Source organism: Solanum lycopersicum, chromosome 12, assembly GCF_036512215.1.
Source record: "Solanum lycopersicum chromosome 12, SLM_r2.1".
NCBI lineage: Eukaryota > Viridiplantae > Streptophyta > Magnoliopsida > Solanales > Solanaceae > Solanum > Solanum lycopersicum.
The window spans coordinates 61,485,535-61,501,567 of NC_090811.1; the positions used below are offsets into that span (position 1 = coordinate 61,485,535).

Sequence of the window (16,033 nt, forward strand, 5' to 3'; positions counted from 1 at the left end):
TGGAAGTCATCATCACAAGAACATCTATCCTCAAATTACTAATTCTAAGAGTATCTAGAAAGCTAGAATAAATAAAAAGCTAGTCCATGCCGGAACTTCAAGGCATCAAGACATGAAGAAGAAGATCCAGTCCAAGCTAGAAGCGTTAGCTCACCCTGAAATCCGGTGTAATGAAGACTGGCTAGAGTTGCGGTTGAGTTGAAGACGACGGTACATTTGCTGCACTCCACAAATAACCAAGAAAAACAATTACAAGTAGGGGTTAGTACAAAACACGAGTACTGAGTAGATATCATCGGCCAACTCAAAATAGAAAACAGTATATATCAGATAATATCATAAAGTCAACTACAATACTCAACATGCGACATTTACAATTACCATAACCCTTGGTCACAACACCAAGCACATCAATGAGGACTCACGCCTCCCCATCATACTCATTTGGGAATTAGGTTCATTAAATTGAGTATATTAACATCTTTCAAGATTCATTATCTTTATTTCTCTCGTGTCGGTACGTGACACTCCGCTCCATATACTATCCTGGTGTCGGAACGTGACACTCCAATCCTCATCATACTATCCTGGTGTCGGAATGTGACACCCGATCCATATTCTATCCTGGTGCCGGAACGTGGCACCCGATCCATATTCTATACTGGTGCCGGAACGTGGCACCCGATCCATATACTATCCTAGTGTCGGAACGTGACACTCCTATCCTCATATACTATCCTGGTACCAGAACGTGGAACCCGATCCTCATATACTATCCTGGTGTCGGAACGTGACACTCCGATCCTCATCATACTATCCTGGTGCCGGAACGTGACACCCGATCCCTTAATCTCACTACTTTCGTTCATCAAGCCTTCTTTTATACCAAGGCATCATCATTAACAAAGTAGATTAGGGTTTTCAAGATTTAGGATTCAATAGCTTCATCATGCTTATTTTATCACAATTATATAATCACATTCATGCAAGCATACAATTAAGCGTATAGAAGGGTTTGCGACACTACCCAATACATATCATTAGCTATTAAGAGTTTACTACGTATAGCATAAACCATAACCAACCTCCACCGAAGAATTGCAATCAAACAAGCTAATTCCCCAAAGCTCTGTTGTCCTCTTCGTTCCTCTCTCGATCAATCGATCGTTTCTCCCTCTCTCTGTTCTTTCTATTTTTTCTTATTCAAACTCTTTTTGTTTTACCCTAATTAGCATATAATTAAGTATAAAAGATGATAAAATACCCCACTACTTGTTTCAAGGCTCTCTCTTTTAACCCCCAAGTAATTAAATTTTTAACATTAAACCACAAACTTTATAATTATAAGCAGGAATAGTCCAAAACGCCCCTTAAAATATTTAACAGAAATCTGACCCACTCAGGGTCACGTAGCCTGTGACGGTCCGTCACAACTGTGACGGTCCGTCTTGCACGTCAGTCACAAGGTTCAGAGAGTTAATTCTGTGGAAGGATTTGTGACGGTCCATCGAGCCCTCAACGGTCCGTCCTGCCATTTTGTCGTGAAGTTCAGAGAGTCGATCTTAGTACCCAAATTTCTAAATTCTAAGTGTTTTGGCACGAGACACCCTCGACGGTCCGTCGTGCCCATGACGGTCCGTCGTGGGATCCGTCGACCCAGACAGTGATTTTCAGAAATTAACTCTGCTGCTCCAAACGACTAAACAGGTCATTAAGATTGGTTCAATCTTGAGAAATACTTCATAGTTTGTTGATCTTCCTCCGAAAAATAAACCATTGCGTTCAATGTGGATCTACAAAAGGAAAAGAAAGTTAGTAAAACTATTGAAAAATGCAATGCAACAGTTGTTGTCATATGCTATATACAATAATAAAGCCTTGAATATTTGGACACAAAATAACCACTAATTAGGATTACATAGATTAAGATGTTAATTTTGCTAGTTGCAGTATAGGACCTTCAAATTCAGCAAAATGGATGTGAAACTTTTTAAAAAATGGAGAATTTGAGGAAAAAATTTACATGGTGAAACCCGAGGGCTTTATGGTTCTGGGTAATAGAAAGTCTATACCAAGAACAACGCGACGTCTTTGTGGTTCGTGGTAATAAAAAGAAAGTCTATAAACTTTTTAAGTGACTTTTTGGACTAAAAACAAATGCCCAAATTATGACTTCTAAAGTTTGACCAAATGAGTGTGATAAAAATGTTTTTACATTAAAGAGACTCCAAGTCCCAAGGTCATTATTTCGATTTATGTTTATGACATGTTGATCATCAAAAGAGAAATTTCTGACATAAATGCTACTAAGCATATGCAAGAAAGTAGCTTCGATATGAAAGACATTGAAGTTACTGCTGTGTTTGAAAAGGTACTTGACAAGTTCAAGTATTTGGATTTTAATATTGACAAGATTCTAATTAATGTGACTATGAAAATAGTTTTGAAGTATTTAAAACTAAAACTATTACTTTGCAATATTACTAATATTCAACAATTTTAGAAGAATACAGATATGGAAATTGAATAACCAGGTTAAATGAAGTAAAGTACGCGAGTGGAATTGTACTTACACTTGGTGGATGAGTAGTCTCTTGGAAATCATCCCAACAGAATGTATCTCTCACTCTATTATGAAATCTTAGTTGATCACTCTAATAACAATGTTGAAGAACTTGAATGACTCCGAAAATTCTTGAAAGATTTTTGGTCCAAACCTTTAGCTCCAGTATGCATACAATGTGGGATTTAATTTGCAATAGGTAGGGCATGAAAGATGATGCATAACAGAAAGTCTCTTCATATATGACATATTCATAATATCTTGAGAGAACTAATCTCTAGTTGAATTTTCAATTTCTTTATGTAAAGTCAGTGGATAATGAGTCGGATCAACTTAGAGAAGGCCTAAATATAAAGGGAGTTGATAGATTGTCCAAGGAATGAGACTTTGGCCTAGGACAAGTCATTGTACCTATAATCCTACCAAGAATACAAGAGATCCAATGATCAAGATTCAAGGAGATCAAACAAAGTCAATAACGATGGTCCAACATTGTAGAAATATTTTTTATGGTCCATTCTTATGATATTACAATGTTATGTAACAAGGATAAGCCATTACAACTAATTAATGGTTTCTATGTCTGATACATGGTATATAAAAAAGTGTATCTACGAGATAACACATTTATAAATCACATATGTACGTGTTAAGTGTAAGCTGCTTCAAGGAGAATCCGATAAGGCCAGTTCTCTACTTACTTATAAACTAAGACATGTTCATGGCTGAAATGAAAAAAACAATCAGAACTAAAAATATTTCAAGATTTGAGTGTGTGATTTATATTGTCTAGGTATACACCAAAGCTTGACGGTTCAAAGATATCAAATATATCGATTGATCGAGTATATCCGATATATATTCACTACGGAAAATTTAAAGGGAAACCCACTTATCTTGATTCAATATATCCTTACTCATCCAGATGCAATCATTCCCTATTCATGTGGGAGATACATGGGTTGGAAAGACGTGAATAGGAAATGAAGGGTTGTGACTCTTTGAAAGGGTTGTGACTTTGCCGAATGCTTGTGATCTAAATGAAAGGTTTTACCTTATTCGGAGGGTTGTAACTTTTACCCTTTGTTTTGTATAAGTAAATTGACTTTCACTCATTTTTTCTACATTGAATTCTTACATTCTCTTGCATACCTTTCTAACAAAATAAAATTGACCGATCGTGCCCGTGTATGTGATCTGTTGCTGTCATTTTGAGGTTGTTGAAATTATTGAAGTTTGAGGTACCACTACTTGTTTAATTTTTAATCCTTTTTATATTGTGAGGAATTAATATGCAACCTCGGGGACTTGATAGGATTAAATTTCTTAAGGACACACAATGAGTTCTGAGAAGTTGGAAAGTTCTTTTATTTTTTTCATCTTTTATTATTTTAGATTTGCTAATCTTAATACAAGAGATAACAATGGTTGGAATAGTGTTTTAGAGGGCATGATTTATACCTTTTTTTAATCATTATACACTCTTGAGTAAGGATACATGAACAAAATTCTTGACAAGATTGAGGGGGAAATTACAGTATATTGGAATGCATCGTTGAATCGATTTTTCACTATTGATGAGGTAAAGGAAGTTGTCTTCTCAATGCATTTTGATAAGGCGTCAGGTCCATATGGGATGAATTTGAATTTTTATCAGAGTTTTGGGCTATAATTGGTAAATATGTGATGAATGTGATACTCAGTTTTGTCAAAAACAATGGAGTCATTACAGGAAATAATTTTCAGAAAAAATATTTTGATTCCAAAAAAGAAGTAGTGTGAGCTCGTTTATGATCTAAGACCGATTTCTTAATGTATTATTACTGATCATATAGTTTGCAAGTTGTTGGCAAATCGTATAAAATTTTTCTTGGAGGATTGTGTTGCTGAAGCCCATAGTGCATTTATTCCTAGAAGATTTTTTCATTATAATGTCATTATCGCATTTGAGTTAATTCACCATTTAAAAGGAAAAACACATGGAAAGACAAGATTTGTTACTTTGTAAATGGATATTAGCAAAGCTTATGATAAAGTGGAGTGGAACTTTTTGAGAAAGATGACGATAAAGATGGACTTTTCATCGGATTCGATTACAAAGATGATGCAAATGGTTTGCATCTCATGTTGGTAACCATTTTTGTGATATCATACATTACTCGGACATCAACAGGCGGATCCTCTGTCACCACATCTTTTCATCATTGTAGAAGTGGGGTTTTCGGCTTTGGTAAGTACTCATGCTTTCTAAGGAACTCTACATGGAGTGAAAGTCACTCCCAAAGCTCCACCTATTACTTCTTTTTAGCAGATGAGACCATATATATTTTTTTAAAGATATGGAGTTGGAGTCTAATATTATCAAAAAATGTTTACTCCTATATAAAACTCTTTTTATGAATTCTTTTTTAAATATATAAAAGACTATAAAATAAAACAACCAAATTAAAATGAAAGAACCACAAAATTTTTCAAAAACACCCTTAAAGTGCTCAAACCAACATGTTGACCTACTACCTGTTTGCATACTTGAAGCTCACTTTTATAGTTTAGTAAAATCTATTAGAAAAAATATATACATTTTATGAAACCATAAAAAAAATTATGCAACACTATTTTTATAGAAATTAAATTCACAACATGATTCTTACATCTATGATAAAAATAAAGTACAAGCCTCTCTAGGTACTACAAGGAAAATACAATTCCAAACACTAACGATAAAAAAACATAGAGCAAATTTATTGCTGGTGCATATTATTATAGAACTCCATAATATATTTGATACCAAAGTCCAAGCCTATGTAACTTTCATCTGAGATTGTTAATGCATTTTGAAGTTTCAAGCTTTCTGTAAAAACAACAACACATATATAGTGAAATGTCAGTAGCTATATATATGGTTCACAAACCAAAAAAGAAAAAAAATAAATGTATTTATTGTTTGCGAAGTAGGTACCGGCAGAAAGCGATTCTTGTAGTACTCAATCATTTTCTCTTGTTCCAAGACTTTTGTTTGCTTGTACCCGTCAAGATTGTTCATTTCCTATGAGATGATTAATTCAACACAATTAAAATAGAACAATGATGCAGGAAGAATCCCACTTTAACGCTGCAGGATTAGGATAATACTGCACACCACAGGGGTGTAATGTATGAAGAGAACCGAACACAAATATCAGTGGTTGATTCGACGACTTGAACTTATATATGTAACATTTTATGTTGATTAGACTATTAAAAAGTGTAAATGCGTGCATCAGAAGAGAAGACTCTGCGCAACTCAAGACTTACAAGTAACAAAAGACAACTTTATTGTTTTTACAAGGCTTACCTTCATTATAAAGCACATAAATTATACATGAAAAATGAACCAACCAACTAGCCTTGAAGTTTACGCTATCACCAAAGGAAAGAAATGTAATTTTAACAAGCCTTAGTCTCTATGTTTTCTAGCGGAAAGTCATGGACCCTTTTCTATTGTGATGAACATTCTAATATACAACATCTAATACAACTAAATTAATCTTAAGAATAATAAAACTTCTAATATAATATAAATATATTAATCATACTTTTCACTCCAAATGGAATATAAGTCATACCTCAGTCCACTTGGCTAGCTTAGGCCTCCCGGTTGTGATGTCATAGTTAAACCCCTCTGGCATAAAAACATGGAACCTTTCGACAAATGGAGCATATATTATGTCAACCTAGCACAACAAAGTTTTCATATCAGCAAAAACCTCTATGAAGTTTGAAATTCTTGGAAAAAAGTACAACCACACTACTTTGTACCACTTGTTGAGTATGTTTTTAGAAAAAGCTACCATCTCACATGGAACATTATCGGAGAGAAAAAGAAAATGAAAGATAGTAATGACCTGACTGAATTGACCAAGGAAGAAAGGCCCATCGTCAAATTTGTGGAGAGCTTTTTCTAGGTAATCAAATTGTGCACCTGGTACATATGTGAATACCGTTAACTTACATAAGAAATATTTAACAAACAAAACATAATGAGTTTCAACAAACAAATGCTCAATTCTCACCAGCCAGTGTCCGTGCATCTTTTGCGAATGATCTGTATACTTCTGGGACGAATGTAGTGTCACTATAAGCTATCAATTCTTCAGCAAATTTTCGCTTTTCCTGGTCCTGCATTAGTTGGCCAATATTTTTTTTTTTGTTAAATTTACATCTTAAGATTTTCCTAGACAAAAAGGATCATACTGAAATTTCACATCTTACATCTGGCAAGAATGATGGTCCTTCAAAGTTGCAATCAACATATTTAACAAGAACCAAACTCTCTCCCGTCACTTTGTTGTTGTGCTCTAGGGAAGGCACCTGTGAAGAGTAGAAAACATATATAACCATTCACGTAAAATGAGATGCATGCTCTCCTAAAGAATTAAACATTCACTTTCATTAATCATATGAAAGATAAGGCTTGAACATGTATGCACTAGCTTAGTCAATAATCATTGAATACAAAAAGAAAGAGAAATCCCTTTCCCCAAAAATTCATGGACATTTTTTCAGGAGTTTTCTTACAATTTACAACAAGGCCAAATTCCTCTGTCAAAGTACTAGATCAAGATTTCATATACAAGTGAATTGGGTTATTAAAAATGAAAGTTGGTATTGTCGAAAATCACCTTATTTTTGGGGTAAACATTTTCCTTGTACCAATCAGGCCTATTCTGAAGATCAATTGGAACTAACTTGATCATGTCTTGCAAACCCTGCAATTCAAAATGTTAGAAAGGTTATCTAGACAGGTATAAGAACACAGGGGCTGAACAATTTCAACAATATTAGAAATTACTTCCAACAATGAAAATAAGTAACGACATAAATAAAATTAACAATTCTAATTAGTAGCACTTCCTTTTTGAGGAGCATCGAACTTTTGATCTATGAGTTAATCCAAACTGAATATTTTTGACATAGAATGTGAATATGTAAACTAAAAATCATCAAAATTTAATATTAATATCCAAGAGAAGACCCATGGCTTTTCGTAGATAAGAGTTATATACGATGAATTGAAGTCTTATATCTATTCGCAAGAATTTCTTCTCTCCGGTTGAGTAGCAAGCAACTCCTTGTAAAGGGTTCAAGCCCTATTTGAATTCTAAGAAGTTGTTGGTTTTCATCAATCGTTGCGCACTAGTCTTTACTACACCTAGTAAAGGGGCTTCTTCTTGTTGCACGTAGTGTATTTGTAAATATGGAAAAAAAATTGAGAAAAACACCCTCTTTTTTATTTTACGTGGCACCATTTCACTTGACATGAAATTTGAAAAAAAAATGAACCTATATAGAAAGTATCTTTCGGCATTTGATCTTATACATATCATGACATTTTTATGGCTTTAAATATATGCAATTATGAGTAAAATGGTAAGTTCAAGTTTAAAGTGTCTCCAAATATAGAAAGTTGTCCTTGTTTTAAGAACAATCTACTAAGAGAAAAGCTCGGTAAATTAGAATGGAGGAACTGGTATAAAGGCAAACCTTAACATTCCTGGTAATCCACACACGTTGAGAATAGGGGCATTGATAATTGATATACAACCTTCAGACAACACAATCAATTCAGATCACAATCTTCAATCGGAGAAATGAAATCATAATGATGAGAAAGAACAAATTATTCAAAAGGAAGACAAACACCATATTTTCTTAAGGCAGACAAGAAAGAAATAAGAGAAGATATTTAATGAAACCTGGTTGTTCCATCGAAGAGTGATGGGGGTTGGGAAGTAGAATCTAGAGATGGTGGTAGAAGGTCTTGTACACTCCTGTTCGAATAAAATAATAACCCCAAGAACATCCATATAAAAAGCAAACAAAAATATACAATTTGCATACAACATACATATACAACCATTAATCCTATATTTAAAACAAATGGTCTTGTTGAATCACATACACACACACAAACCCCAAACCCCACCTCGCGCTTTATCATCTTTTTTCTTTTTTTCAAGTGTCCAATTGACTAGTTACCTCAGATAACTCCGACCACCACCACCAACAACCATTACCAGTTAACACTTCATCTTCTTCATTACATATAAAAAATACTTAACTCAAATATCCTATGGATAAAGAAATTAACTTTGTAGCTAACTCAACTCCTCATAAGACCATTCATTAGTAGATCACTCAAAACTAAAGCAGGACATCAAAAACATGGGCAATTTCGTATGGCATCCAATATAAGGACTTTTACACTAATTATGAGGATTCATGAAGATCCATTTCCTCTCCCTTCTCTGCTAACTTGTAGGGGTCAGACCCCCACAAAGGGAATTTTATATGGAAACCACTATCTACTGTTGTACTTCAATTGTATCTTGCTATTTTGCTGTTTTATTTATCATGAAATCTTGATTTAGATGCTTTTATTTTGAATCTAGAGTCTATAAGAAGGAACCCTCGCTACCTTACCCAACATTCAAAACAACAAACGAACCTCGAACACAACTCAATCCCTTAATCGGTACATCTGTAAATGATTACTCTGAATTACTAGCTATTTTGAACAAATTAAATACATTTCATTAACAATTAACAAAAACTTAAGCAAATAAAGACTTACGGGGAAGCCATTGATAATTGTTTTTTCTTGAATGGAAGAGGACTTAGAAGATTCTAGATATGTGAAGCGATGAAAACAAGAATTTTGGGAGCTTTTATAGAAGGAGTGCAGGTTGTGTGAGCATCATATTGACAAAGTGAAGGGCTCATTTGCTATTAAATACTATTCAATGTCTAATACATTTTTCAAAGCATTAAATTTAATATATTCAAAGGTTATTATAGTAATTAAAACTATCATTTATTATTTCTAAAGGTGTGTGTCAAATAAGTAGTAGAAAACTATTGTTAGCCAAATGGAGTATTTCATAATTTTAATTTTTATACCAATATGATAGAAAAAAAATTCATCCTAATTTGTATCAAAATTAATTATTTGTTATAATTCTTACCAAATTTAGTTTGTAAGACGGCCAATTTTGCATACTTTCTGTAGGGTTTTTTTTATTGGTAATTATACAATTTTTTTAAAAGTATACTGTTATAGATAAATTAAATTATTATATTTAGCAATTCATTTTTTTAAAAAGACTAAAAATGCACGTGATCAGTATTTAAAGGAAAAAATATAAATCTACTTTCACTAAATACACAAGAATTATGGCTATCAATTCACAAAATTATGAGAAAAAGAAGGAAATTCTAATATATGTGTAAGGTCCATGTAAGAAGTTTCTTGGGCTTGGCTAGCTATTATAGGAGTTTTATAGAAGGATTCTCATCAATCTCTTCTCCTTTGACCAAGCTAACTCAGAAGATGGTCAAATTCAATGGTTTGAAGCTTGTGAGAAAAGCTTTCAAGAGTTGACAAAAAGACTGACTACCGCTCTGGTTTTGACCTTAACAGAGGGTACTCAAGCCCTTGTGGTATATTGTAATGCATCAAGAGTTCGCTTGGGTTGTGTATCGATGCAGAATGGCAAGGTCATAACTTATGCCTCTAAATAGCTGAAGGTTCATGAGAAAAATTATACAACTCGTAAGTTAGAGTTCGTTGAAGTAGTGATTGCTTTAAAGATATGGCATCACTATTTTTATGGTGTTGATGTTGATATATTCACTCTCAAGAGCCTCCAATATGTGTTCACCTATAAAGATCTCAACCTGCGACAGAGAAGGTCGTTGGAATTACTTAAGGATTATGACATGAGTATTCTTTACCACCCAGGTAAGGCTAATGTGGTTGCTGATGCCTGAAGCAAGTTTTTCATGGGAAGTACTTCCCATGTGGAAGAAGATAAGAGGGAGTAAGCTAAAGATGTGCACGGGCATGAACGTTCGGGAGTCCGACTTATGGATTCCACAAAAGGAGGCATAATGTTACTAATGGGGCTGAGCCGTCCTTAGTGTAAGAGGTGAAAGAGAAGCAAGATCAAGACCCTATGTTGCTTGATTTGAAGGAAAGTGTCAACAACCAAAGAGTATTGACTTTTCAAAAAGGGGGATATGGTGTGTTAAAGTACCAAGGAAGAGTATGTGTACCTAAGGTGGATGGACTCCAAGATAGGATCTTGCAGGAGGCTTGTTTTTCAGAAATTCCATTCATCCGGGTTCCACCAAGGCGTACTGCGACTTAAGAGAGGTATATTGGTGGGAAGGCATGAAGAATAATATTGCTAAGTTTGTTGTCAAGTGCTCAAATTGCCAACAAGTGAAAGTATAAAACCAAAGGCCTGGAGGTTTAGCTCAGAATATAGAACTTACGGAATGGAAATGGGAGATGATTGTACTCATCATAGGCTTGCAAAGATATCGAAGGCAACATTATTTTATTTGGGTGATTTTCAACAGAATTACAAAGTCATCCCATTTCTTGCTGGTAAAGACTACTTATTCTTCAAAGGATTATGCTAAGTTGTACATTCAAGAAGTGGTAAGACTTGATGGAGTTTCGGTCTCCATTATTTCATACTAAGGTGCACAATTTACTGGACAACTTTGGAAATCCTTCCAGAGAGTTTGTTAAGGGACATCCAGACATTAAAATATATGTTAATGGCTTGTGTGATCGACTTCAAGGGAAATTGGGTTGATCACATACCTCTCATTGAATTCGCTTACAACAATAGTTATCATTTGAGCATTCAAATGGATCCATGTGAAGTTCTTTATAGGAGAAGGTGAAGATCTCCTATTGGGATTGAGAGGACCAAATATAGTTCACCAAACTATGGAGAAGGTGAAAGTGATTCAAGAAAATTTGAAGACAACACAAAGTCACCAAAAGTCCGACAGACATTAGGAGAAGACCATTAGAGTTTGAGGTGGACGATTGGGTGTATCTTAAGGTTTCACCAATGAAAGAAGTTATGAGGTTTGTTAAGAAGGGAAACTTAGTCCCTGGTATATTGGACCTTATAGAATCTCCAAGAGAGTGTGCAATGTGACATATGGCTTGGAACCACCCAAGAGCAAGAAGCGGTTCATCCGGTATTCCATATTTCTATGTTGAAGAAGTTTTGGATGATCCTTCATTGATAGTACCCACGGAGAATGTTGAGATTTAGGATAACCTACACGATGAAGAGGTTTCTATTTAGATTTTGGATTGTCAAGTTCGCAAGTTGAGGACAAAGGAAGTTGATTAGGTCAAGTTCCTTTAGAGGAACCAATTCATTGAAGAGGTGACTTGGGAAGCTGAGGAGGATATGAAAAACACATATCCATATCTTTTTGAATCTGGAGATAATGCATATCAATGTACCAAATTCTCTCCTTAGTACTTTATAAGGATATGTATAAGCATGTTATTACTTGCTTTTGTTTGTTGAGTGTCGAAATGATGTTACTACCCTTAGCTTAGTGAAACAATTCTCATTCGGGGAAGGAATCTTCCCAACGGGGAGATATTGTAACATCTGGTTACTTGAATTAACTAAAGTTAAGCTAAGAAAAATAAGAATAATCAATTTTGAGAATAAGTAAGGAAATCTGGAAAATTTCCAGCTTTCAAAAGGGAGTTCTGAAATTTTCAAAAGGCCATAACATCTAGATCAGGAGGAGTTTGGGTGAGTTATTTATATGTATGGAAATATCTTGGGAATATCTTTCCAAGGACACCAAGTCTGTGAAATTTCAAGATTATATGAGGGAATATGACATTCAGAAGTTTGGTTGTTGGACTGAGGAAAGTCCAATTGGATTTTAGCAAGGGCAAAGTTGTCTTTCCACCCTAGTATTTCCTAATTCGTTTTAATTTTATATTAGGGATAAAAACAAGTCCCAAATCAGTTTCATAAAATTTAGAACGCTTAGGGCTTCGGAGAAAAAGAGAAAAGAATTGGAAGACCAAGAATCGTCCAACAACGCCAATATCATTGCGTGGATTTCGTTGGGTGTGATCCCTATAAAGGTGTGCGAGATCATTCGTTGTTGTTTCTTTCACACACACATCAACTTGATTCAATTCAGCAATTTAGAGTTATTTGAACGAAAATCTTGAAGTTCTTGATGAAAAGTTGTGAAGTTCTTGTTGATTAAATTGCAGTTGATCTCTACTAATTTTAATTCATGTTTCTGGACCTTGGCGCCTCTCAAAGCGACACAACCCCATGGAGACCCCTTTCTTTCACTATCTTTTCGTACTAGTTCCTATGTGATGTACTTATCATCCCTAGTTGATTCCAACACTAAAAAGTACATCTAAACATCATCAAATCATTCAGAAACATGAGATCATGTTCCTTGAATCCATAATTCAATTCAAGGAAAGTAATGATCAAAGTCAAGGAAGTTAAGGGTTTAGTTTAAAGGTTAAGAAGCAATCTTCTTAAAGTTTTCAAATAGTTTTAAAACAATCATTTTAAATTTGTTTTAAGTCTGAAGTTACAAGTCAAAAAAGAGTAAAGAGTTGAGTTAAATTCTCAAAGATGTAAGGGAACTAAGTATTCCTTAAGAGTTAAAGTTTCAAGTTAAGTAAAAAGCAAGAGTTGAGTTCATATCTCTTATGTTATAAGGGCGATTAACTATTTCCTATAGGTTGATAAATGTTTTACGTTTAAGTGAAAAACAAAACTAAGAAGTTCCAAAAGAGTTTTGAAATAAGGAGGGGAACATTATTTCCAAAAGGAGCTTTAAAGCTAAAGGGTTCAATAAATTATCTCAACCCAAAGGAAAGAAGTTTTATTAAAAACATGAGCTAAAGTACATTCTGGGAGTAGAATTGAGCACCGATGTGGGGATGAGAGTTTAGATAACTCAAGTTCCAATGTAAACAATGTAGGCATCATGGTATTAATGTGTCATACTTTTTAGATGATCACATCAACTAGCTAGTGGATCCACTAGGTATAGGATGTCCTATATGAAGACAACGTATAGACAGTTCGATAGCGTTGGCAAGACTATGTATCACCACTTAGGCTCATAGTAGTGGTTGTAGGTAAAAGAATCTCCCACAGAAATTATATTACTTTCATATATAAGTAAAATTGAGTTTATTATTGTTATATCTTTAATAAACTGAGAGTTACACATGTATGTATTACATATGTCCTTATTGCTTTATATTTGAGTTGATATCTTATGAGTTGAGCAGAGCCCAGGTAATTTCATCCTTACTCCATTTCAAGCTTTATAGTTGTGCTTAGTATTCCAACTCACATACTCATACATTCAGAGTACTAATATTAGTTGGCCAGCATAGTTTAATAATGCAGACGCAAGTAACCAGGATTAACACGCAATGTTTCGTCGATTCATTTTGCGCTCCAGAGTCAGTGGTGAGCCTTCTTGCATCTTGGAGGAGATATTTTTCATTTGATTTACTAGTATAGTTTTTAGGATGTTATGGGGTCTGTCCCAAAATCAATCTTTGTCAGTTAGAGGCTTCGTAGACGGTTAATTGTTTGGTTTGGAGTCTATTTTACTTGCTGAGACTTAAGGGAAATTTTGGCCAGATTATTTATATGAAGTATTCCCTTTGAACATGTTTTATTCTTATTTAAGGTGAGTGTAGTCTTCTGCTGAGTTTAGTAAGCCAGGACAAGGGTCCGTTTGGGGGCCAATAATGGTCAAAAAGTGTCGACCACGTCCAGGGTGTAGGCTCCGGGCGTGACATTTTTGAATGAAATATTACAATTAAAATCCTCCGCTAATAAATTTGCGGTCCCTACTTAGTCTAATTAATTGATCCACTTCTAAAAGAAAAGGACTACAAGTATTTTTTTCAGTTTAGAAATAAATCATTTTTTATTTCTATTAGTTTAAAAGAGAAAAGCTTGCTTATTTTCTTAAAGAAGGGAGTTCTTTGTTTCCACAGAATATGAAAGAAGTAAATAATAGTGTTCAATAGTTACTAGAGATTACTGATGGTGTTTATTGGTTGTTGATTACCCTTCATGTTTAATGACGGTCTAAATTCATTTAATAGTCTTTAGTGGTTGTTGATAACTACTGATCATGGTTGTTATTTTTCTTTTCAACTTTTATTATTTTTCGTTTGCTAATCTGAATAGAGGAGATAACATGCTTAAGAAATTTATTATTGATGGTATTTTGGTATTTTATGTGGTAAAAAATTACTTTTATTTTTTGTGTTCTTTATGTTGGAAAAAGGGAGAAGAAAAAGAGAATTATTTATGATAGGAGAAAATAGATCTAGGATGAATTACTATTACTCTAATACGTTTGAATATATTTTTTGTAGAATGTTTATCTTCGATAAGTAAGATTATTTTTATTTTCTTCCCAAGTACACTGAAGCATTGAACTACTTTTGTTTTCTTTTCAGTTTGAAACGTTCTTTTATGCATATAGGTTAAGATCTGCACTTTCATTTTTATTTGTTTTTCCCTATATTCTTTGTTTTATATAACTATGAGAATAATTAAATGAACATATGTTGTCTCCTAACAATAATTGAATATTAGTTTAGTTTCTCATTGAGATTCAATGCGTTTTAAGGAAAATTTGAATATGATGAATACTCGGAGAATCATTGCTGACAAATAGAATGATTTTTTTTTGGGGGGGGGGGGGGGGGGAATCATGTTTTATCCTTATTTCCAATTGATTGTTATTTTTAATATAGGAAAAACATATGAAAAATAATTTCACATACTTGAAAAATAATTTTGAGAACATATTTTAAACGTGTGGGTGGGGGGGGGGGGGGTTCTTTACCTGTTATAAAGAATAAGTTACACTTACTACCTAATTTAAATTTGAAAGTACAAGATATGAAATTTAAAAGATTATATATTTCTTTAATAGTGTATGATATGACTTGTATAAAACCACAAAGTTATATTACACGTTCAAAGGAATTATACTCTTTTTGATGAAAAAATGTCACTTAAAAGATTAAGATTTTTCATGAAAGTATGTCTATTAAAATATTTTTTATAGACATGAACACTACTTAAAAGTTATTTTTTTTTGGTAACTTCATATTTCTTTCATAACCAAAAACTGTAACTTTACTAAATAAGTAGTATTAGACAAACTATTCACTCATAATACCAACAAATCTTATTGCGTTGTAACAATATCATTTGGGTGGATTCTGCCCTTATTGCATCGATGAGTCTATGGTCATGGGTAATTCTATAGAATATTAAATTTTATGGAATGATTCTTCTAAAAAAACATATAACAAGGTATTGACTCAGAGCGCCATGACCCCATGGAGACCCCATTCTTTCACTATCTCTTCATACTAGTTCCTATGTGATGTACCTATCATTTCTAGTTGATTCCAATACTCTAAAGTACATCTAAACATTATGAAATCATTCAGAAACATTAGATCATGATCCTTGAATCCATAATTCAATTCAAGGAAAATTAAGATCAAAGTCAAGGAAGTTAATGGTTAAGTTTAAAAGTTAAGAAGCAAGCCAAAATAAGTTTTTAAAG

The 16,033-nt window shown here is 33.7% G+C and overlaps 1 protein-coding gene across 2 annotated transcripts; it reads right to left on the reverse strand.

The window, feature by feature from the left end:
- Nucleotides 1–5,165: 5,165 nt before the first annotated feature.
- LOC101258631 (glutathione S-transferase L1-like) lies at nucleotides 5,166–9,287 on the reverse strand. 2 transcript variants are annotated; one of them, XM_010316001.4, is made up of 10 exons: nucleotides 9,177–9,287; nucleotides 8,299–8,373; nucleotides 8,087–8,147; nucleotides 7,225–7,311; nucleotides 6,815–6,913; nucleotides 6,616–6,721; nucleotides 6,448–6,524; nucleotides 6,169–6,276; nucleotides 5,523–5,609; nucleotides 5,166–5,414 (listed from the first exon to the last, which is right to left on the reverse strand). In XM_010316001.4, exons 1-10 carry the CDS (start codon nucleotides 9,185–9,187, stop codon nucleotides 5,406–5,408), a joined length of 720 nt encoding a protein of 239 aa, XP_010314303.1. In that variant the 5' UTR covers nucleotides 9,188–9,287; the 3' UTR covers nucleotides 5,166–5,405. The 2 variants fall into 2 exon arrangements, with proteins under 2 accessions (XP_010314303.1, XP_010314304.1); XM_010316002.4 differs by lacking the exon at nucleotides 8,299–8,373.
- Between the last annotated feature and the right edge of the window lie 6,746 nt (nucleotides 9,288–16,033).